This window comes from Ambystoma mexicanum, chromosome 1q (assembly GCF_040938575.1).
Source record: "Ambystoma mexicanum isolate Mex_15411 chromosome 1q, UKY_AmexF1_1, whole genome shotgun sequence".
In the NCBI taxonomy this organism is placed as follows: domain Eukaryota; kingdom Metazoa; phylum Chordata; class Amphibia; order Caudata; family Ambystomatidae; genus Ambystoma; species Ambystoma mexicanum.
The window spans coordinates 491,153,558-491,178,418 of NC_090922.1; the positions used below are offsets into that span (position 1 = coordinate 491,153,558).

General features: G+C 47.2%; 1 protein-coding gene across 1 annotated transcript in view; it reads left to right on the forward strand.

Annotated features, from left to right (window-relative positions):
- The window catches only part of LOC138529320 (phospholipase A2 inhibitor and Ly6/PLAUR domain-containing protein-like), a 183,250-nt gene that overhangs the window by 137,248 nt on the left and 21,141 nt on the right, over positions 1–24,861 (forward strand). The window contains exon 4 of the mRNA XM_069640824.1: positions 18,970–19,092. Within this exon, the coding sequence (XP_069496925.1) occupies positions 18,970–19,092 (123 nt within the window). The remainder of the gene's footprint in view (positions 1–18,969; positions 19,093–24,861) is intronic.

Consider the following 24,861-nt stretch of genomic DNA (forward strand, 5'->3'; position numbering starts at 1 on the left):
GGTGCATACTTAACTTTTGTCTATTGCATGTACCTCTGGGTCTGTCAATCTGTCTCAGCTGCCAAAAACTGTCATTGAAGAATGCGATGATGTGCTAAAATAAGACTTCATGCTGTCCTGACCTGCCCAATGTGCCACGGTTCCAATAAAAATTGCCTACCTGTTGATTTAAGCAAATGCTAATGCCCATGACCACGTTTTTGCCAACTGATGGCCTTTTGCCAAAATTTCAAGCCAGAACTGCTACAGCGCACTGCAAAGCAGCATAAACGGCCAAACCTTCAAGCCTAGTTGGGGGGGCTGCATTCTTGCCAGACAGATTGAGGGATTGCTCTCTTCCATTGCAGCATGTACTTCTCCAGAATTTCTTCTAGGCTAAACACAAGAACAGCCCATTGGTGAGGGGGTGTGGCTTAGGTGCCATGGAGTAGGATGTCCCTTCCATGTGGCTCCTGAGAATCCGTGATGATCCGACAAGAAACTGTGCTCACACGGCATACTTTGTTCCACAAAGAGTATCGTTACATGTGTGAAGAGGTGAGGCATGCCCGGTGAAAAACTGGGACCCCTGTGTGCACGACGGAACTCGAGCTGCGACTTGCCAGTTTGTGACAATTGACCGAATACTGGCAACAAAATGGCCGTCACATCGAACAAAGGACACCGAGGGATGGCTGAAGAGCCGGGCGCTGTGGATTGTTGCTGGTGAGCGTGCTGCGGGCTGCACGACAAGAGCAGGGAGAACTGAACTGCTGTGATCGCTGATACGATCGGGATACATTGTTGCGCTGACAGCCTGACAGAGAAGGCTGCACGTGTGAAGCTCCGGGAAGGAGAGAGAGCGGAGGATCCAGGTGACGAGGGAGACTGTGAGGAGGAGCCCCGACCGGTTCGATAGTCCTACAGCGATCCTGGATGGGAGGTGGGGGTCGGCCGTAGTGCAAGATCACGGGAAGGCAGGTGACTGTGCACGGTCACTGGAATACCGGGCGCGAGAACCAATGCGCGGAATGCGAACGAGGAACAGCCCAGATGCAGAGTAGGCACAGTGGGAAGCTGGCGCTCCACATATATATTAGAGGCCTTTAAGAATGGGACCTCGGCTGCCCAGCAGACAAGCCCTGCTATACTGAGATGGTAGTGGACAACACAAAGCTCTTTCCAGCGTAAGTGCGTGCATGACTGCAATACGTCAGGATGGTTGAGAGGTGCCATTGTTGGGGGAGAGAAGCCGCTGCCTAAGACAGTGAATGGGACATAAGCCTGTGGGCATAGTGCATCCTTTATCTCTCACACATAGAAGCTTACAGGGACTTTGAACATTTGACAAGAACAACTGCTCATCCACGAACACACAGTGTGGAGGAAGTTGATGACCCACATAAGAACAGATTGCAGTGAGGAGGGACGCCACGCAGTCACCTAACGGCTGAACCCTCTGGTCTCCCCGGGAAGGCGCAATGGAGGGGATGTGAGTGGCGAAAAACACATAGGGACGCACAATGGCCATGTTGGGCTAATACTGCCAGCAAACCCAGGCAGTGGCTACAAACGGATTAGCGGGGCGACCCACATAGATATTCATGGAAGGAGCCATAAAGGACACTGGGCCTCATTACGACCCAGGCGGAGGACCATGGTGCTATTAGCACCATGGTCCATGCCGGTGTCCGTCATGGCGGAATGGGGAATTACCACCCCATTCCGAGGTTGGCGGGGCGGTAATTCCCCATGCCGCCATGGCCCTTCCCCATTCCCATTTTTGCCCCATAGGGCTCAATGGGAATGGGGAAGGCGCTAAGTACGGTGCCGCAAATTGCGGCACCGTACTTAGCACCAAGGTCCCTTTGCGGGTCCCCACTTTAACGGCTGATAAAACCAGCCGTTAAGGTCTGGTCCCGCAAAGGGACCTCGTAATTAGGTGCTAATAGGTTAACGGCGCCGCAGCCTTTTACAGCGCCGTTAACCCATTAGCGCCTGGGTCGTAATGAGGCCCACTGTGTTAGATGGCCTGACAAAATAAGATCCAGAGTGCCCCAAGTGCACACTACCTGAAAGCACTGAAGTCAGGGATACCACAACATCAGGGGCTGCTGCAGGAGCGGCGTGGATGGCTTTGGCGACGCAGCACACCAAAGGATAACCGTAGGGGCATCGCAGGCCACATAAAAGCACAAACCCATACCGCAGGCTTTACGAAGATCTACTATAGCACCAAAAGAGGCCTACAGGCCCTTGGGTGCACAGATAGCACCACGACCCAACAAGAGCCGGGACATAAGGACAATAAGCAACAGCAGCAGCCAGGGACGTGGGAGGACATAACCCATTCGTGAAACAGCGCTAACAGAATACGAGGACTTCCATCACAGCTCTCCCTAAGCATCAGAGTTGGGAACGGACTAGCCCGGAGGCGCCGAAGACCACACTCCCGAGTGCCCGCAGGGAAGCATAAGGCAACACCGAGATGGCGAACAAACAGACCAAGGCAAAGAGCAAACAACCCACTCTGGAAGAATATGCAAGAACACTGCAAAAGGGAGAAGGGGCTAGGTGCAAGGAGAAGACTCCCGCTCCATATACCATCACAGGGAGCAAAGACCAGCAGATCCTGGAAGCGATTGCGGACCTGAAACTAGCGTGGGAAACCAAATTGGAATCGGCCATGGTCGAACTGAAGGTGGCACTGGAACTTAAAGTTGGCGCAGTACAGGAAGAGGTGAATCTCCTCAGGCAAGATGTCAGAATACTAGCAGACCGTACAGGCGAACTGGAAAAGGAAATGGCCCCGAACACAGCTACATGTGCGCCTCACAAATCGGAGATCCTCATCCTGGAACAACGTGTTAGCAATTTGGAAAACAGGGCAGAAGAAGCGGAGGGACGCGCCCGGAGAAACAACATGCGCATCGTGGGACTACCAGAAGGAGCAGAGGGATCGAATCCCATGGATTATATTGAAATGATGCTGCTGCAAGAAATAACAGGAGGGGTGATAACCCAAGGATTTGCGGTGGAACGAGCGCACAGGGCCCTGACAAGGAGGCCACCGCCAGGTGCCCCCCCGAGACCAATAATCGCCAAAATCCTGAACTATCGAGACAGGGAAAAAATCCTAGAACACTTCTGGAAAGGAGGAACGATACAAAGGGCATTGGCGAACATCACAGCATACCCGGACTACACACTGTTGGTATAAAGACGTCGTATGAACTATGGAGCAGTGAAAAGAAGATTGGGGGAAGGAGACTACAAGTACATGCTAATATACCCGGCTAAACTGAAGGTGTACCACAGAAATAGAGCACTGTTCTTCGACACCCCAGAGGATGCGTCAGAGTGGCTGGACACACAGAACTGCCATCGGAAACTGGTATCCAGAAGGAAGACGGCGCAGATAAGTAAAATAGAGGCAGCGGTACCCATGGTGCCACAGACTCAGACACTGGGACTAGAATATAAGACAGGGCAAAGACAGTTGGGAGATGCGTAACACGGGCGGCATAAATACAAATGCTCAAATTCGGTGATATAGCGGAAAATTGTAGGAGTCTCATGGAACATGCTCTCACACCCCCAAGAATAGATTAGGTAGGTTACCGATAAACTGGTAACACCCTGCTGGGTTCCTGATTTCGGCACACACGAGATAGGGCCAAATGCGGGGGAGCCTGAGATCCAGGGATGGAGCTGGGCATCAGTTGTGACGGGTAGGGAGGAGGGAGGCGAGGGAAGGCGTGCAGTGAATATAGTTGGGGAACATGGGGCAGGAGGGGTAGTTGGGGAGTTATTGTTGAAAAGGTGAGGGGAACGAGCCCAAACTCATGCCAAACTAGGCTGGAGAGAGGAACAAAGAGGGAGGGAGGAGGGATGAAATACGGATGACAATGGGAGGGCTTAGAATTGTAACGTGGAACGTGAGAGGCCTTAATAGTTACCTTAAGAGAAACAAAGTAATGATGTATCTAAGAAGGCAAAAAGTGGACATAGCATTACTGCAAGAAACCCACCTCACCAAAGAGAAACTAGAGGTGGTCAAGAAAAAGTGGAGAGGGACCACCATGGGAGCGACATATTCAGTTTACGCTAGGGGGGTGGTCAACTGGGTGGCACCTCACATGCCATTTCAGCTGCTTCAGGCCACGGTGAAGCCAGATGGGAGGATGATAATGATGCGAGGGTTGTTAGAGAATAGAGAATTGAGTATCATAAATACGTATTCCCCCAACCATGAAATGGCAGCCTATTTCCGGACACTACATAGCAAAATCAGCCCCCTCATGGGAGACGTGATTATATGGGGAGGGGACTTCAACTGCACGCTATATCCTAAAATGGATAGGTCAGATACGAAATTAGATAAACCCACCCTGCCGCAAAAGCACTACAGGCCCTGCTGAGAGACTTCGGGCTAGAGGACATATGGAGACAGCAACACCCCAATGACAGGCACTATTCACACTACGCTGCCCCACACAGCCTGTATACGAGATTAGACTATATGTTTGTCGCCTCAGACCTCGTAGGGGAAATGATGGGCTCAGAATATAAGGCAAGAACACTATCAGACCACTCCCCCCTGGTCCTGGATTGGAGACATCAACCCCCCCAGAGCAAGAATCCTGACATGGAGGCTTAGAGCGGAGGCCCTGCAGGACTCGGCATTCCGAGAGGATCTAAGGGAGGAGATCATTGGGTATTGATACTAACACAGGGAGTGTGAAGTCAGAGGAAACCCTATGGGAGGAGTTTAAGGTGGTAGTGAGAGCGGGGCCATATCCAAATCCAAAGGGCTACAAGGGGGCATAGAGCGAGAGCTACAAGAGACAGAGAAGAAACTAGAAGAAATAATGCATAGGGGAGGCACCTCACAGGAGGACGCCGAACAAGTGTGCCAACTACAACAAGCTAGTGCGGGGCTCTGGGAAAGACTAAGCAAACTGAACTATAAAAAATATATTGAAAGACAACACGCAGGGGGGGATACTCCGGGGAGGCTGCTAGCATGGTTATATAAAAATGAGACACCAAGACCAGTAGTCAGGGAGATAACGGGAGAAGAAGGCCAGATCTGGAAGACCCAGTAGGGGGTGAACGAGGGGTTCCTCAGGTTCTACAAACGCCTCTATGAAGACACGGGGAAGGTAACAGAACGGGAAATTCAGGAGACACTGGAAGACATAGGATTACCCAAATTAAACGAGGAAGAACGAGAGGCCCTGGGGGCCCCAATCACGACTGAGGAACTAGAGACAGTGGTACTGCACCTACCCACTAGCAAAGCCCCATGGTCAGACGGGCTCCCTTGCGAATTTTACAAAACGTATAGACAAGAAGTGCTCCCACTGCTGCTGGCTATGCTAAACGAGGCGTTCAAGAGGGGAAGATTGCCGGAATCCCTAAGGGAGGCAGTGATTATTCTGCTCCTCAAACCCAGTAAGCCAAGCTCAGAATGCGGGTCGTACAGACCCCTATCTATGTTAAACCAAGATAGCAAAATTCTTACGGCAGTGTTGGCAAACATACTTAAAAGGGTAATTAACAAACTCATACACCCCGACCAAACTGGCTATGTACCGTGAAGAAATATATCCGACAACCACAGGAGACTCCACCATATCATAGAACAGACAGAGAGCGACCTCAGCGAAATGGCAATAGTCTCGTTGGATGCAATAAAAGCCTTCAACTCTGTGAGATGGCCTTGGATGATGGCGGCCTTGAAAGAATACGGGATGGGACCAGGGTATCTGAGGTGGGTGAAAATGCTATACAGCTCCCCAACAGCTAGGGTCAAAACGGGTGCAATAATTTCAGATAAATGGCAACTCAGCAGGGGCACAAGACAGGGCTGCCCCTCTTCCCCCATGCTATATATCCTGGCATTAGAACCATTAGCGATCTGCCTTAGACAGCAATATGGAGAGATAGGGGTCCACACGAAGAGGGGACCGCACCTGATATCATTGTACGCTGATGATATGTTGCTGTACCTGCGTTTCCCAGAGGAAAACTTGCGGTATGTTCTGGAAGTGATAGAGCATTATGCGACCCTCTCAGGCATAGCAGTAAACCCCAAAAAGTCATGCATGTTCCCCCTGGGGAGATGTAGGGGGTCCCACAGGGGAACCTACCTATCCTGCAGATACCCTGGCAGACTAGCACAATCAGATACTTGGGGATTAATGTATACCATACGATTGCAGACGAATATAAATACAACACGGAGAGGGCAGTGGAATGCATCAAAAACAGCATGGGGTTCTGGGCGAAACTCCCCCTGGCCATGGTGGGTAGGGCGGCCTTGCTCAAGATGGTGGTCCTGCCTAGGCTGTTACACTTCTTCACGAATATCCCATACATGCTCCCCAAACGCTTTTTCACAAAACTCCAGAGCTTATGCAGGGGCTTCATATGGCATAATACCAGAAATAGGGTGGCCCTATGTAAATTGCAGAACCCGTATGATAGAGGGGGCATAAACCTGCTGAATTTCGAGATGTACAACTTAGCGGGGCAGCTCCAGTACGTGGCCAGATGGTTGTCGGAAGAGGAAACGGCAGAGGCCAAATTGCTAAGTAGGGACTGCGTCCCATTCTTTTTAAAAGAACTGATATGGCTGCCTAAATCAGAGATGCATGGACGTGCGAGATTGCTGGCACTAGGTTGGAAAACTTGGCGTAAAGCGTGCCAAGTAGTGGTAAACCCGACCCCATGCTCCCCGCAGGTACCACTGGTGGCGCTATGCGGAGAGGACGAGCAAATGATAAAGGGGATCTGCAAATTCTGGGAACCGGTGGACCTCGCAACCCTGGGAGACATATGGCAAGAGGGGGAGGTATTCGACTTCCAAAAGATAATGGAGGAAACCGGAGCACACATAGGACAACACATTACATATACCAGAATCATCAAACGAGTGGGAGAAAAGTGGCCCAAGATAGTACTAGCAGAACAACCCGATACGGTCATCGAAACGATGTACGATATCTCAAAGGGCGGGCACGAAATATCCCGAATTTACGAACTATTGATGTCCAGAGTGGGCAAGGAGTTGCTCCAACTGAGGAGGGCCTGGGAGGAGGAGGTGGGAGAACCTATGCAGGATGGACAATGAGAAAGAGCCCATAGGTATCATAAGAAGGTGTCCCGGAATGCGAGGCTACAACAGATCCAGTTATATGTTACCCACAGGGCATACATGACCCCCAGTAAAATTGCTAGGTTCGAAAGTACAGTGACACAGAAATGCCCCAAGTGCGGGGAGGTGGATGCTGGGATGATTCACATGTTCTGGGCGTGCCCAGAGGTGGGAAGATTCTGGGAGGAAGTCAAACAACGCCTGTTCCAAAAGGGGATCAAGCTAAGGGTCGATTCAGTATGGGCATGCATGCTGGGGGGATTCCCCATACCACGTAACCTAAAGAATATAAGTAAACTGAAAGACCTGGCCTACATCTTGGCCAAACAGAGAATTGCCATGAGCTGGAAAGCAGCCCAAAGACCTAGATTAGAGGTGTGGTGGAATGACCTCTTGAAATGGGCAGAGGCGGAGACGTGGCATGGTACGAAGCAGTCAGCAGGGGAGGGGAAGAGGAAGCGGGACCCCTGATAGCATGGAGATAAATGGTGGCCACGATGTCGGGACTCTCCCATGTTGGACCTAGTGAAGGTGATACGTCTGGTAATAGTGAAGGAGACAAACCCTAATAAACTAATTTTGCAGCATTGAAGTAGGTGCTCGAGTTAACAGGGAGAGAGGGGGGAGGACTGTAATGTGTAACAAGAAGCTAGTACACGGAAATGTCCTACATGTTGGTTAAGTTTGGAGTGTTGTTAAAAAAATAATAAAAATTGTTTAAAAAAAAAATAAAAACAACCCATCGGTTGCTGCCATGCGACACCCGCTCTCTACAGCCCAACTCAGACACACATTTTAGCAAAACCAAGAGAATATGTCACACATTATTATTTTCATGATGGGTAAGTGTCAAAGAGCCCATAGGTCCCATGGGGTTTCCTACAAATAATAATGATGGTCTCTTCTCCAAGCTATCTAAACGAGATGTTGAATGATGCAGGTGCGCAGGAAATGCTGCCCGATTACACGTAGCATGCTTTGCTACATCCACGCATCTCTGCCTATAAGAACCAAGGTACGGACCCTCTGCGGCAAAGCCCTCGCAGGACAAGGCCATCATGTTGAGCGATGCAGGAGCGCAGGAGACGCTGCCCGATTACACGTAGCATGCTTCACTATCTCCATGCATCCGTGCCTATAAGAACAGAGGTACGGACCCTCTGTGGCAAAGCCCTCACAGGACAAAGCCACGGTGTTGAGCGATGCAGGTGCGCAGGAGATGTTGCCCGATAACACTTAGCATTCTTCGCTACGTCCACGCATCCGTGCCTATAGGAACCGAGGTGCGGACCCTCTACAGCAAAGAATTTACAGGACAAGGCCACGGTGTTGAGCAACGCAGGTGCACAGGAGACGCTGCCCGATTACACGTAGCACACTTTGCTACATCCACGCATCCGTTCCTATAAGAACCAAGGTACAGACCCTCTGTGGCAAAGCACTTGCAGGACAAGGCCACAGTGTTGAGCAATGTAGCTGCACTTTAGACGCTTCCCGATTACCTGTAGCACACCTTGTTACGTCCATGCATCTGTGCCTATAAGAACTGATGTACAGACCCTCTGCAGCAAAGTCCTCACAGGACAAGGCTGCGCTGTTGAGCGATGCAGGTGTTTGGCCGCGAAGGGGTTGGTGGCGTACACAGTGAGTGCGGACAACCTCACCCTCTTCTCTCCATCCACAAGGTAAGAAGGTGCTGGGAGGGCTACCTTGCTACACTCCCGGCAACACCCCCCAACCTCGGGCCCCTTCTCACTCTTGCACTTGCTTTGCTTCCCATGACTGGTCCTCACACCCCCCCCACACTCCCTCTCTCCACTGCCTATGGCACTACCTCGCATTTTAGGCCACGTGCATACCCTTGCAACTTAGGCTGTGTGTGCTCCCTCGCATCTTAGGCTGTGTGCACCCCCTCACAATGTAGGCTGCGTGCACTCCCATGCTTCCTAGGCTACTTTCGCTCCCTCTCAACTTAAGCTGTGCGTGCTCCCTCTCAACTTAGGTTGCCTGCACCCCTTCGCAACGCTAGGCCGCGTGTGTATCTGCAACCCTACAGTCCCCTCGCTCTGCACTTATGAGCCACCTGCTGGCTGCACATATTGAGTTACCTGCATTTAGTCACACGCTGGTTGCACTTTGAGTTTCCTGCACTTCTCCCGCTGCCCCCTCGCCACTTCTCCCCTGCCTCTTCCCTGCACGTGTACAATCTGAATGACGCAGGGCATAGTAAGATTGTTGTTTTGTCCTCCCTCTGTTTCCCCCTCCTTGTCTTGTCACACCTATAGACACTTGTGTACAGGTGCGTTATAAATGCCATATCATATCATATCAAAGGTTAAAGGACAATGATTAAAAAAAAGTGCCAGGGTATCCTTATCTAGCAGAGATACTGGTCTTCCCACTGGTTCTCTGTATAACATCACGATTCTGTTTCAAGGGTATGGCACCCAGTAGGCATCTTGAAAGTCTCATGGGTTTAGCTCCCAGAAGACTTCTTGACACCAAAGCATAGTATCAGCATTATAGCACTCAGCTCCCTTCTTGACAACCCCAGGTTATAGTGCTGAGCTCAGTCAGTTTATAGCATGGTTTATATTGCACTTTCACTGTCATAAGCATATAGTTCCCAGCTCACCATGCTTGGCTGCCTCAGTTATATAGTACTCTGCTCACCTCCACAGCTATGGTGCCTACTCTGTGATCCTGGTCCCAGCTATCTTCCATGGATCTAATGCCCACCTTTCTCTTTTTGACCATCTCAGGGATATTGTGCCAAGCTTAATAATCTTAGGGGTGTCCCCTGCCACGTCTCTCAGCCAGTCCCCGATTTATTTTACTACCTCATATATTATTGAGTTATTATCATGTGCCAAATTACAATCTACGTTGTTCTGATGACTTGAGCATGTGAGAGGAGTGCAAGCAAACAAATAGAGCACATAATGTGAAGGTGCATTCATATTTGATCAGCGTGATCAAAAATAACAGCAATCTCAACAAAGCATAGGGTATAACGCACTATGTGGGCAAGTGCCACCAGCTCAGGATAAGAATTGTAGGTTTTCTAATCAGGAGTGCAAGCAAACAAATAGAGCACATAATGTGAAGGTACAATCATATTTGATCAGCGTGATCAAAAATAACAGCAATCTCAACAAAGCATAGGGTATAACGCACTATGTGGGCAAGTGCCACCAGCTCAGGATAAGAATTGTAGGTTTTCTAATCAGGAGTGCAAGCAAACAAATAGAGCACATAATGTGAGGGTACATTCATATTTGATCAGCGTGATCAAAAATAACAGCAATCTCAACAAAGCATAGGGTATAACGCACTATGTGGGCAAGTGCCACCAGCTCAGGATAAGAATTGTAGGTTTTCTAATCAGGAGTGCAAGCAAACAAATAGAGCACATAATGTGAAGGTGCATTCATATTTGATCAGCGTGATCAAAAATAACAGCAATCTCAACAAAGCATAGGGTATAACGCACTATGTGGGCAAGTGCCACCAGCTCAGGATAAGAATTGTAGGTTTTCTAATCAGGTAGCATATCCAGTGAACAATGCAAGGTCGGAATCAGGGAGGGTTCATTTCTCTGACAGCAACATTTTAAAAACCTCTTAAGAGTGTAGGCCAGTCTAAACTCCATTTGAGTCTGTTGAAGTTTGTTTCGATTCTGAAAGACGTTTGTAGGTCATTGCAGATTTTGAAGCTCAGAATGGTGATGTATGCTCCCTCTTGTATATATTTTTGAAATTTAGGGATCCTTGCAGACGAGGTCAATTTAAAGCATGATTTACAATTTCATCTATTTGCGGTGTAAAAATCTTTCTCAAGGATGATGCTGAGGCTCTCAAAAGCATGTGCTGGTTTTTGGTCGGGAGTATAGGATGCCAGGCCAGGTGAATCGGCAGGTGCTGGATTTAGGATTACTGAGCCAAAAAGGAAAAGGATTTTCTATTCCCTGAAGTATCAAATCAAAGTTGAAACATATGGATAAACTATGACGTGTCAATGATTCTGTATATGATAGGGATACCAATGTGTCACTCTGGTTCTCTGTCTAATTTCACTGTTACAAAGTTGAGTACTCTTCGCAACACCACAACACAGACTCATGGTTATGGTACTGAATACACTTCTTGAAACCGAAACACACAGTCACAGTCCATAGCACCAGCAAACTTCTTGACTAGAAACCACAGGCTTGGGGGTATGCTGCCGTGCACAATCCTTTGCAACAACCTCAAGGACCTAGTGCCCATTTCATTCTTCTTGACAGTCTCAGTGATGAGTTCAGCTCAGTCTGGATGACTGTCTATGGAATATTGTGCCCCGCCCACATCTAGTGATAAAGTTCCAGCCCACTCAGTTCAACAGTCTCAGGGATTTAGTTCTAAGTTTGCATGCTTGGGGGTATGGAGCCCTGTTCGCTCTCTCAGTCTGTGCCTGATATTCCTGCACTCTGGTTGACTCGGTTTCTTGGGTCAAGTTCTCTCCGTGCTGGCATATTTGGCCACCCAGTCCTTTTGTTTCTGCCATCGACTCTCTCAGGCGTCTTGCACATCTCAGTCCCCATAGGTTTCTCAGCTTTTTCGGCCCATTCACCACTCTGAGGTTTCCAAGCTCTCCTAAAGCATTCAGCATTCTATGGCCACCCATCTCTCTTAGGCCAAGCTGCTCCCTGTTGGGGTATTTTGTCAGGGAGTAGACAGGAGCACTAGTCGGATTTGCTGAGCAAGAGGGTGGGGATTTGTTTTTTTTAGAATGGTTAACACATTTTCCAAATGTTAATACAAGCTGCAGAAGCGGTGGTAGTGATGAATTGTTGCCTAGGAAGTCGCTGTCAAAGATAGCCACAAGATTGAAAGCCCAGGTTGAGGGAGCAAGAAGGTCAGGGAGGATGTAGATAGGAAAGGGGAGTGGAGGGGGGAAATGCATTGGACTGGAAGCTGGGAAAAAGAGGATTTCTATTTTCAAAGAGTTAAACTTGAGCGAGCTGAGAGCCATCCAGTGACGTAGTTCACTGATATAGTTGGTAATCTGTTCTAAAATGGCTGAGGTACAAGAGGAAATAGGATGATATTGAAAGCTAAATGATGAGATAAGACTAGCTGGGGCAGAGGTATAGAGGGTGAAGAGCAGAGGTCCAAGGAACGATCTCTGGGTGACACTGCAGGGAAAGAGGCAGCGTCAAAGGTTTGTGAATTTAACTAGATTTTAAAGGAGCAAACTTCCAGGTATGAGGCACTCCAGGTCAGAGCAGATTTGAGACACCTAAGGTCTTGGAGAGTGAGGAGGAGATAGGAGCGGTCAACAGTATTGAAAGGAGTAGGAAGGTCCCGAATAATGAGAATAGAAGAGAGTTTGCTGGTTAAGTATTCCTCTGTTGACTATCCTTTAGATTTGTAATTTTTTATGGTGTTTCTATTCAGACCCATGAGCATCTTGCTTGTGATTAATAAGTGTTATTAAAATATGAAACCATGCATGCCACACACTGGTATACACAAGTAGACCCTCCCCCACATGTGACTTATCTTCTGGGCAGGCTCTGCCTGTCCTCGGGGCGTACCAACACAGAGCATGGCTAGGTTGCCTGCTGATTTCAGCCACCCAACGGACACAACAAGAACTGGATGGCTCTCATTTTCACCTCGGACCACTCCATGTATGCGGTCCGGGGTCTTTCACAATGGGCCAGTCTGGTCTGGCCCCTGGGAAGGCTGATAGCCCTCACTAGTTGTCCTAATTGCTCCTGTAATGTAGGATGGGCTTGCAGCTGATGCTGAGCAGCCACCAAACACATACCCCAGTTGAACAAGGTTTCTAGCACCAGTGGGGTGCTCGAGGCCATGTCGCCTTACAGAGATGAGTTATTATGCTTCCGTTTTATCTTCTCTCGTTTTCCAATGGTCTTGTCCCAACGGTTATTCTTAGAATGTTCTCTCCTGTACCAAGCCCATTCTTGAGCAGGGTTATGTCCCCTGTTACTTCTTTTCTTCTCGTATTCCATCCAGTCCCATGGTCGGATGGATGGTTCACTCCAGGTACATCCTTTTTCCGAAGCAAAGCTCAAACCCTACAAAACACATTAAATAAACAAACACATTAAATAAACTATGTTTTACCTGCAACTTGGTATCTGTGTTTATGTCTATATTTCCCTTAGGGGACAAACATGTAGCCCTGCCTAGCCGGGCGCAAATTGGGCCACGGACTACAATTGTATACACTATTTTATTTTACAGCTAAGTGCTAATAGTTGTATAGATCCTGAGAGAGGCAATTATCACTTGGGATAATGCCCTTTCCCAACTTTATGCATATGGATTTACTTTGGGAAATAACTCAGTGCTGGCCTTATCCTTCAATAATGACTCCAACTTGTTCGCTTAATACGACTTAATGAAATGTATGAACATCTTTTGCTTGATATTCTCGTGTTGATCTGTATGTGTTGACCTCTTTTGTTACATTGTACATTGCACCCTGAGGGCCCTCCTGCAGAGCTGCAGGTTTTTAGCTTAATGTTTTTACTTGGGCAAGTCCAGGGTTGGTCTAGGCACCCTGTCTATCCAAAAGCGTTATGTACTTGAACACGTATGTAGGAAGAGTCCAGTCAAAGACCCGGTGGGAGCCTAGCTACATTCTAATGTAATTCGACTTCAAACTCCACATCCTACTTGCTGCCTGACCATTATAGCTGGTACGCTAGAGAGTTGCTTGATAATAAATTGCAGGGTGTAATACATCCACTTCACTCGTGGGGCACTGGCATAAAAGGCCCCCCCGCAACCCCTGCGGTGCGGGGGCCCCTGTCAGCACATGTCCTTGGAGGGGGCCTCACCTGAAAAAAAAACAGAATTTTATTTTCTCCCAAAAAAAAGTTTCATTTTGAATTCACTCTGCATTTATAAAGAAATGATTTCTGTAACAGAAATAATTTCTTTATGAAGGCAGAGTGACTACAAAAAGAAACTTTCTTTTTGAAGTCTGAGGGCTCCCCCCACCCTATGACATGGAAGACCCTAGGGTGGAGGCCTCCATGTCATGGAGTGGGTTGAGCCCTGTGACTTCAAAAAGAAATAGTTTATTTTTGAAGTCACTCTGCCTTCATAAAGAAATTATTTCTGTTATGGTTCGGTCCTTAACTGAAATAATTTCTTAATGAAGTTAGAGTGACTTCAAAAAGAAACAATGGGGCTCATTCTGACCATGTCGGTCCGGAAACAATGGTGCAGCTAAGCTTACTGGCACCGTTGTTTCCGGACCGGCATATTACAGGTCTGCCTCCTGGGGCTGCCGTGCCTCTCAGGTCTGACCCTGCCGGGCACAGTGGCCACAGTAGGCAGACCCATCACGGAAGCACCGGCACTGTTAAAGGTGCTGGTGCTTCTGTGTCCCTATTCCCGCGGAGTCTTTTCAGACTTTCGGACTCCGCGGAATGGGGATTAATGAAATTACTAGCGCCTGACTTCTCGGGCGCCGGACTTGGAATAGCCCGGTGGCACCAGGAAGTCAGGCGCCAGTATTTCTTTACGGGTCCGGCAGCAACCCGCCGTTAGCACCGGCACGGTTACCACCGGACCCTTAATGAGCCCCAATTTCTTTTTGAAGTAATAGGACTCCCCTCGACCCCATGACGTGTGTGTGTGAGTATATGGTGAAAAGGTGCACACATAAATGTATAGGTGGCTGCCTGTGTGAGTGTATGGTGAAAGGGTGCACACAAATATATGGGTGGCTGGGTGTGCGTGTGTGCGTGTACAGTGAAAGGGTGCACCCTTAAATGTATGGGTGTCTGCCTGGGTGTGCCTGTATGGTGAAAGAGTGCACACTTAAATGTATGGGTGGCTGGGTGTGCGTGTGCAGTGAAAAAGTGCCCACTTAAATGTATGGGTGGCTCCCTGGGTGTGCCTGTATGGTGAAAGAGTGCACACTTAAATGTATAGATGGCTGGGTGGGTATATGGTGAATGGTGTGTGTGCTTGTTTACAGGGGCACAACAAAACCTACATTTCGGGGGGGGCTAACCCTTCAAATGTTGGGAGAGGCGCTAACTTCACGGGCGGTGGGGAGGGGCAAGCTTATTTGTGTGGGGGCATCTAACATCTTTACGCGTTTTAATTAAACTATTCAAGTGCAGCTTCAATGTTACAAATAGTTAACCCTCTCCTTTAAGTCTCCTGTTCCCTCTCTACACATACAACCACTCCCCTGGCATGCAAGTACTAAACCCACATCACGATTTCAAAAAATGTGGCATTTGAATTCAGGTTCTAACAGTGAAATGCTTTACGTTGGTAATTGCTGGGCTCCTGTTAACAGCAAAACCCAGGTGTTGTTTAACATCTGTGTCCTGTTCTGTCTGGCAACTGCTCCAAAGGTCAGCCAGGTCGAGTCAACATAGCCCAAAATTTCAGGGGGGGAGTGCTGAAGCCCAGTCAACTCAATGGTGTTGTGCCACTACTTGTGTTTAATGCCTTGATTACTCCTAGCCCTATTCTTCCGTTCCAGTACTTATGTATGAGGCAGTACTTGTCTATGAGTCACTTTGCTCATACACAAGTACTGGGATGAAGTAGATGTACATGGAGGTAATGCCTGACTTAGCTACCTGTAATCTTCATTACTCCTAGCCCCACTCCTACTCATCCCAGTACTTACCTATGAGGCAAGGAGCCTCATACGTAAGCTCTGGGATAAGGAAGAGGGACGTGGAGGTAATTCTGGGCCAAGGAGCGGATTTTGGAGGTTGGGGTCGAGGGTGGGAGGGAGAGGGGATGTGTGGGGGGCAGATTGTGCAATAAATCATAATGGTTGCCCATGTCCAGGCTAAACAGGCATGATATGTGGTATTAGTGGCTAGAGAGGCATTTTGGTGCAGCCAGTCTAGTCATTCCTCAGTTTGGTATGACTTTCTTTTAACTGGGCATTTCTGATAAAGCAGTCATTACCTGGCTAGATTGGCATTTGGGTGTTGCCAGTCTAGCCATTTCTTACTGCAGCATTGTATATTTTTCTGGGCATCTGTGATATGATAAAAATATATGATATGATATAAGTCATTTATAACGCGCCTGTACACAAGTGTTTCTACGTGCGACAAGACAAGGGAAAGAAGATAGAGGAAGGACAAGACAAAGGATCTCACTAGGCCTTGTGTCATTGTGAGAATGAGAAGTGCAAGGAGAAAGGGAGGGGGGAAGTGCAAGGGAGAGGGGAGGGGAAACAGGGCGGCAATGCTCTGATTAAGTGCAGCCAGGACAGCGCGGCTATGGGTAGTGCAAGAACAAGGGACTACAGGGTTGCAGTTACAGCCCCTAAGTGCATTGTAGGCTCAGAGTCAGTGCAAGGGTGACCGATCAAGAAAGATCCTGGACTCAGAGTGACTCTGAGGGTAGCCAAGCAACCAGTCAGAACAGCAGACAGGTAGGTCAGCAGGGGAGGGGGAGAGAGAAAGCAGAAGAGAAGAGGAACGTTTTGTGCTGCTTCCGAAACTTCAGTTGGTCCGGCTCAAGATTGGGAGGGGCAGGAATGCCATTCCAGAGGGAGGCACCAGCAGAGGAGAGATATCTACCCCCCCATTCTCTGCCTGGATAAGCATCTAACCCTTAGAGAGTTGGAGGTAGCTGAGCGAATGGCTCGAGAAGGAAGGTATTTTGGAAGGGAGCATTGGTTGTAGTGCTGGTCCCAGTCCCAAAAAGCCTTGTGGACAATGCAAAGGGTCTTGAATTAGATCCTTGCAGCCACCGGGAGCCAGTGGAGAGATTTCAGGGCTGGAGAGATAGGATCCCTGGGCTTGAGGCCAAGGATAAATCGTGCAGTCCTGTTCTGGATTAGTTGCAGATGACTGAGAGTAGAGGAAGGCCGATTGAGAAAGAGGCTGTTGAAGTAGTCCAGCCTAGAGAGAACCAGGGCTCTGGAGACAGTGTGCTTCTGGTGGAAAGTGAGAAAGGGAAGAGTCCCTTTGAGGAGAAGCAGCTGGTAGTGGGACTTCTTGGCGACATTCGAGATGTGAGGAGCGAAAGAGAGAGTGGCGTCGAAGATGACACCAAGGGTTTTTTGCCTTGCAGGAAGGCAAAGGAAGAGGCCCAAGCGGGCAGCCAGAGTGAAAGAGGGAAAGCAAGGGCAGGGGTCCCAATGAGAAGGATCTCCGTTTTACTGTCATTAAGGCAGAGATTGCTGGATGCACACCAATCCTGAATCGCGGATAGACAGTCAGGAATGAGCGAGAGAGGAGAGGAGGCTGAGGGGAGCCTGAAGGAAAGCGGAGTCATCCGCATAACACTGAAAGTTAGAGGAGAAGATAGAGATTATGTGGGCCAAAGGGGCCAAGTAAAGGTTGAAAAACCAGGGTGAGAGGATAGAGACTGGGAGAACGCCACAGTTAGAGACAGGTGGCAGAGAGAATGGGACCAAGTTCGAAGTTGGACATGGGATGGAAGGGTCGGTCTAAGAGGAAGGAGGTCAGTCACTCCAGGCCTTGATCCGTGATGCCCAGGTTCTCACGGAGTCAATTGATAAGGATGGCGTGGTTGACGGTGTCGAAAGAAGGAGGATGAGGACAGAAGGAATGTTGGAATCAAGGTTAGAGAGCAGATCTTCACGGGTGTTCAGGAGAGCAGTTTCCATTCCTCTGCCAGCTCTGAAGCCAGACTGATGGTCATGGAGACAACCAACAGATTCAGTGTGGAGAGTAAGCTGGGTGATGGCAAGCTTTTCCAAGAGTTTGCCCAGGAAAGGGTGATGAGGTTTGGGTGATAGTTTGCCGGGCAGGTAGGATCAGCAGGCAGCTTCTTGAGGAGTAGGTGCACAAGGGAGTGATTAAGGGGAGAGGGGAATGTTCCAGTGGCGAAAGAGAGATTACAGAAATCTGCCAAAGCTGGAGCAAGAGTGTCAATATGGTCCTTGGTGGTTCTGGAGGAGCAGGGGGGCACCTGTTTGGAGGACACTTTCATAGATTGGACTTGTCTAGAAACCTCATCAGGTGTTGTCAGAGAGAAAGAGTAAAAAGGAGGATAATGAAAAAGGGGGCCGAGAGAGGAAGAGGGAGAGGAAGAAGAGATAGAGGACATGATGTCCTGAGATTTAGCAGAGAAGTGAGAGGCCAGAGACGTACAGATACCTGGGAGGGAACAGGAGAGGTAGAGACCCCAACAGGATTGACCAGTTCCTTGCAGATTTTAAAGAGTTCGGCCATGTTGTTAGAGGCTGCGGAGACACAGGTTTTAATGTGTGCTCTCTTCTTGATGTCTGTTATTGCTTCGACTGGCATTTTGGTGCGACCAGTCTAGGTATGTCTAAATGTGGCCTGGCATGCTTTACTGTAATGTTATTACGTGTCTACACTGGTCTACATTGTGCAGCCTGTTGGATATGTTTTCATTGTGGCTTGGCATTTTTAATAGCAAAGCATTAGTGTTCCTGTGCACTGTTGTTAACTTGCATGTTTTGGATTGGTGTTACTCTACAAAGCAATTGCAAATACTGTGGCTTTATAGCCATTTTTTCTCAGAAAGTGTGCTGTATATTGCATTAAAACATAATATCCTTTTCCTAGTGCAGTGTTCGGCATACCCCTTCAGCAGCACGTTCCTGCGAATTGCGCAATCGTGACAAGCTAGGCCGGCCCAGAGTTTGGCACGACCTATGATTTGTTTTTGAGTTGGGGGGGTTACACCATGGCTCGCAGGGGGGTCCCCACATTTTGTGTTATGCCACTGTCGTGTGACGATCGTGAGTCTGCATGTTCTTAGACTGTGACCGCAAGGCCTTTTCTTTAATAACATGCATTATCTTGTTCCTCATGCCCTCACCAGGTGCCACCCAGAATGGGCTTGAGTGCCCAGCATGCGTTGGGGCAAGCCCTGATTCGTGTGACTCTGGCATGAATACCATGAAGTGCACTGGACTAGAGAATCAGTGTGTCCGCTACACCTTAAGTAAGTATGGGAGACCTTTGGGGTGGCTCTACGAAATTATGCTGTTTCTAAATCTTGTGGCAATTAAATGACACATAGGTAAATAACCTAAAGAACAATTAATTAGCTGATGATGAATCTCAAAGCGTTTAAAGAAATGCGTCTAATTTGAAACACCTAAGGGTGGCTCTAATGGGGGTAGGGCTTGGGCACACTGGGGAGCATGCCACGGTCACAATGGAAAGGCAGGGAGAGCTGTGGCAGATCAGCTGTTTCTACAGTAATTGTGGCACACATGATTTCAAATGATGAATTACCTTTCCCGCTGACGGCTGTCATGTGGAAAGAGAAAAAAACTAAAGTAAAGGAACTCTTGTGAAATTTCAACCTCTGTACTCAAGATTCAACACACACACACACACACACACTTCCTTTCCATCACCATTATTAGCCTGATGCCCTACAACATGCAGATATGTAGACATGTTAGCATGACATCGCAAATACCCACAGATAAGAGGCAGAAAACATGTATCAACCGTAAATAACTCTAATGGCAAAATTGACACTTTTAAACATTCTCCCACCTTATTCTGTCCTTTTTCACAACAGAGCCTTGCATCCCTGTGAGAGATGAATGTGCGCAAAACTACGTCGGCATTACAAGTCATCCGCACGCAATGTGCAATAGACAGGGGCAAACATTCTTGGTTCATCAACTGCTGATCACTAACAAACATCGGGCAAAGAAAGATCCACCAAAGTCCTGATCAAAATCTCTTCCAGAGCAGAGAGCATATGTAACAGCCCCACTGTTTACCTGGGTAACGCCATGCTTTGTCATGCTGGCATCAGCTAGCACCTTCTAACAGTGAAATATAAGGGCGTGTCGGGAGAATTAGCATAAGCAGACCTCAATTTAGGGTTTTTCCCTACTGGAAGTTGAAAATCTTGTGCCCACATGGGAGAACTTTGCCTTTGTTATTAGACTTCTTACAATGGAAGGATATATATTTAATGTACACTTTTCAGCACAGGACAGTTTTCCTCTTACTGTTCCTTTGTTTCATTACTTTTGAATGAATGTATCCGCAAGGTCAACATGATGTCTTGTTTCAGTTGTCGATGTTCTGAATATTTGCATAGCACAGCCTCTCCTTCCTCCAAACATTTTAAGCTTAGAGGCCAGGCGTGTTTGGGTGTCATGAGGGAACTTTGCACAGTTCCATGAAAAAGGGATTGTGTTGGCAGTGCAATGTCACTTTTCTGCAGTGCAAAATCACTTTGAACCGTGCAATAAATTCCATGAATCGGACCCTAAGTATCCGAGTTTGAAAAGAATACGTACCTCTAATAGAAGCCAGTGCAGAACTGCAAGCACTATTGGCTCTAATAGGCATAGGGCTAGGGGAAAATCGGTTGTGTGTCAGGTTCACCTTTGAAAGCCAGGGAGGGCTGTGCCAGAGCTCCTGTTTCTAATGTCACAATTCTTGTGTGAGACAAACACAACAATCTCTCTCTCTCTCTCTCTCTCTCTCTCTCTCCCTCTCTGTCTCTCCCTCTCTCTCTCTCTGTTTCTCTCTCTTTCTCTCTCTCTCTCCCCCCCTCTTCCTTTCAATCAAGCTGTGGCAGGATCATATTTCCTTACGCCCAACACTAGCTGTGAAGAGGGAAGAAAGGACCTCCTTAGAAGCCAAGAAAATGCTTGAGACATGTCTGCTGGCAAAACTTTCTGACCATCGATATTAGCAAGTACAAGTATCAACCTAAACATGCCAACAGTAAAGAAGGGCTTAACCTGGTGAAGCAATAAGAGCTTTAGTTTGAAAAATAGGGAAACAGTGACAGAATCTAGTAGTATACATTTGTAGACGTCCCAGTGAGCACACTAACCCAAGCTAGACACTGTACTCTGCAAAATGGATTTGGGTTGTTTGACCATGGTAGAATTATTCGCGGTGGATTTGACCATAGTAAGTTTCGATGCAAATATGTTTTTACCGCAGCCAAATAACACAAACCCATGTCCCCCCAATTCACCAGCACATCCACAAAAACCTCCCCACCCGCCCCTTCTCCTGCACCCTGCAGCGTCAGTTCCGTCCCTCTAACGCGGGTCGGATCCGATGCAGCAGAGTCTCTTTTTCTTTCATTTTTTTTCTAATCGTCCCCCGCCTCCAATATTGAGGAAGTGGTGGGAACCCCTGCCCACCAAAACCCCAAAATACCAAACATGGGGAGCGAGGCACACCCCTGCCACCCCCACTCTCCGTGTTCGGTATTGTGAAAAATTGATCTAATGGTACTGGCTGAAATCCGTCAAATGTGCCATTCGATCGATTTTTCACGATCAACTTGGCTAATTCCTGCACAACCAGAGCTGAACACCCTGCCAGTACCTGAACTGAATACTAATTTGGGTAAACCAAGGATAAATTGTTATATCATTTCAAAGATACTTGAAGACAGAGCTGAATGTCGTCTGGTTGACAAGGTTGGCAACCAAATCCTTCGGCAGCTCCATATAAATATGGACATTATGGGTGACAGGATGCACCTCTAGCCACCCATGACATATGGTCAGTGAGGGGTAACCTAGTGGCCCTTAGTCAGAACATCTGGAGATCTGCTAGGGAGAATATTTTTCAAGAACTCCAGGATAACAATCCCAATACCCGTATGCATGAGTGGAATGGATTGATCCACGGTTGACCATGTCGAACGCCTCTCATGTCAACAGCAATGTCATAATGTGCCGTTAACCATGTTGAATGCCAACAAACAGATACCCTCTCTACAGATAATATAGAGGGATACTATCTACCACCTTTAGAGTGGCAGTCTGTGTGCCATATTTAGGCCTGATGCATGACCGTTCAGACTAAAGAAGATAACAATGATTATTGTGGGCCTTCAGCTAAAGTGGTACTATATTCTCAGTATTTACTTCAGGAAGCGGCAGGCTAGACATGGGGCAGAAATGATCGATGTTGCCAAAATAATTTCCACCCCCAACCATCTTTGTGGTTATGCTACTGTTGGAATGGTTTCATCAGTATCTGTCTTGTAAGCCTCCTGCCCCGAAGATATTTAGTTCTCCGTTTGGTAACTCTGGTCAGCCCCTTGCAAGCTTTTAACACATAAATAGTGTTAATGAAAATCACCTAAACGTCTCTTCATCAGAATCTTTCTTGCTGCTGGATATGGGCCGCTACTCAATGCTGCTCACAATATGCTGCCAATGCTCTTCATATTTTATGTACAACAAACTGTGTATAAAATAAATTGTTTTTGCCTGGATTGAATGGTTAACTAACTCTCATTCTATTACATTATTGGATATTGAACAACTGACACGTAGAGATGTACTTTTCTTCTCTGTGTACATGAGCAATTGCAAATCTTTTAAGATCACCAGTTGTAAGAGAATCCTATGCATAGCTTTTTGTGATTAGTGATCAGCAACAACATGAACTGGAAATAGAATAAAAATTAAGAGACAATGGGCCTCATTATGAGTCAGCCGGTCCGGAAAGAACGGTGGTGGTAAAACCGCCACCACCGTTCTTTCCGGACTGGCTGATTCCGAGTCCTGCAGGCGGGAGGTGTCACTCGCCTGCAGGTGGAAATGGAAACACCGGCTCCGTCATAGACGGAACCAGTGTTTCCATTGTCCCCATACCCATGGAGTCCCATGGGACTCCATGGGAATGGGGACTTACACAATTCCGCTTCCGGAATTCCCAGGTCGCCGGGTCATAATGTCATGGTAATTCTGGGAATCACAGAGGCGGAATGGTAATACGAGTTCGACGGTAACCTGCTGGTTTTTCCGGCTCGGTTACCGCCGGACTCGTAATGAAAATACAAAAGGTTGCACCCTCTACAATTAAGAAAAAGCTCTTATGGAAAGACTGGATTATCACATTGGACGAAGTGGCCCAGCTGAAACTCCACCAGGATGTGGCAGGCGAATCAAGAAAACCATATTTACTGAAATGTCCGAATCTGTGTATACGAACAACATTCATGAGAATATGTTTTAATCTCAATCCCATAGGAGAAATCCTGTCAGTGCGTGACATATCACATTCTCGAAGCCCTTTATGTAGATTCTGTAGAAAAGAGGATGTAAAAGAATCTCTTAAGCATCTCTTTACACGATGTACGCATTTCTCAGAGCAAAGGATATGTTTCTTTGGTCAATTATTATCTGGCTACAGGAAAATAATTGCAGACTCATTGTGGAAACTGATGCTTAGCAGATCGAAAATATCTTTAACGCTAGCCATGGTTGCCTTTTTAAGATCAGTACTAGTAAAGGCACTTGACAAAAGAGCCAAGGAGGAAGAGACTGTGATCTCTGGACAGGAGGTTGGACTAGTTTTTGACGTATGAACTATGGAATTCTATTTGAGACTTTGAGAGGCTACTAAATAACTAGGCAACATATCTGAGGATCACATGAACCGAGTTACTCATTTGTATTGCTAAACGTTTTAATGTAAACTATAAAGCAACATAATGAATACATAAATAATAAATACCAAAGGTTGCTGGATGACCTGAAACGAGATGGGACACTTCAAACTTTGGGCCAACAAAAGAAATTCTTCAGTGAAAATACTGCAAAGTATCTCAAACTAACGAATCCAATCGCTCCTTTACTATAATGCCTACACAAGCCATTCATACATTTAAAAATAATAATGTGGAAGATGCATTATGTCCGCAAAGTAAACCATGTTTGAACCCATTTTTGTTTATGTTGATTTATCTTTCACAAGAATTAACAATCAAAGAAGCATCATACTTCAAAGATGCTCCTGAAATCAGTAGAAAGTTGAAACAATTACCAATATTAACTGTGGAGTCATCATTACTCATACTAGATGTGGCAAGTTTGTATGCCAACATCCCATACGATGGAAGGTATGAAACTTTGAGCAATTTAAAGGACAGTTCTGGCTTCAAGTAGTCCAATACTGATGCTGGAGGCAACAGCAAGTTCTCAAGAAACAAGAATGACATATGTACAAACATGAAACAATCTTAAAAAAATGTTAATAATATTTTCACAAAAACTGCCCTATGATAAAGTTGGACAGAGAATCAAAAGCGTGTACTAAAATTCTGCAGTCCCAGTCAGAAAAGAAAGGTATACTTGAATCACTTTACAGTTTATGTATTCCAAATTGCTACTTACTTCCTCAAGTATGCATGTAACCTCACAAATGATTTTCAAAGGCCTTTTGAATGGGGCTTTCCCATAGAAACACGCTTTTTTAAATGAGGCCTTTGGAGTGTGTCATCAAACAAATATTGTACACTAGGATTAGTAATGTGAAACCTAGTTTAGCTTTGACTACATTTCAAGCGTTAAAAATGATACCGGGAATGCTCAGAGGACGGATTCTTAGGCTAAAGTCAAACAACTTGAATCATTTTGGATGAGATTTGTACAAACATTGCAACCACATGGGTTTAATGAATTAACTAGCGAATATGTACGTATAAGAATCCATGCAACAATCACACAGCGCAACTGCAACACATTCACAGGCCGATTCATGGAATTTATGTGCGCCGAAAATCTCTGCGCAAGCGTGCGAAAGCGTGCGAATCGCAGCACAAGTGCAAAAATCGCAGTGCAAGCGTGTGAAAGCCGCGCACATCGATTCATGGAAGTCCGTGCGCGTGTAAATTGTGGGATGTGCGCAAAAATTCTGCGTGGCTCACGCGGGCGCACAGGTCATCAAACGGCGTGCGCTACGTGCACAGCGAAAGCGC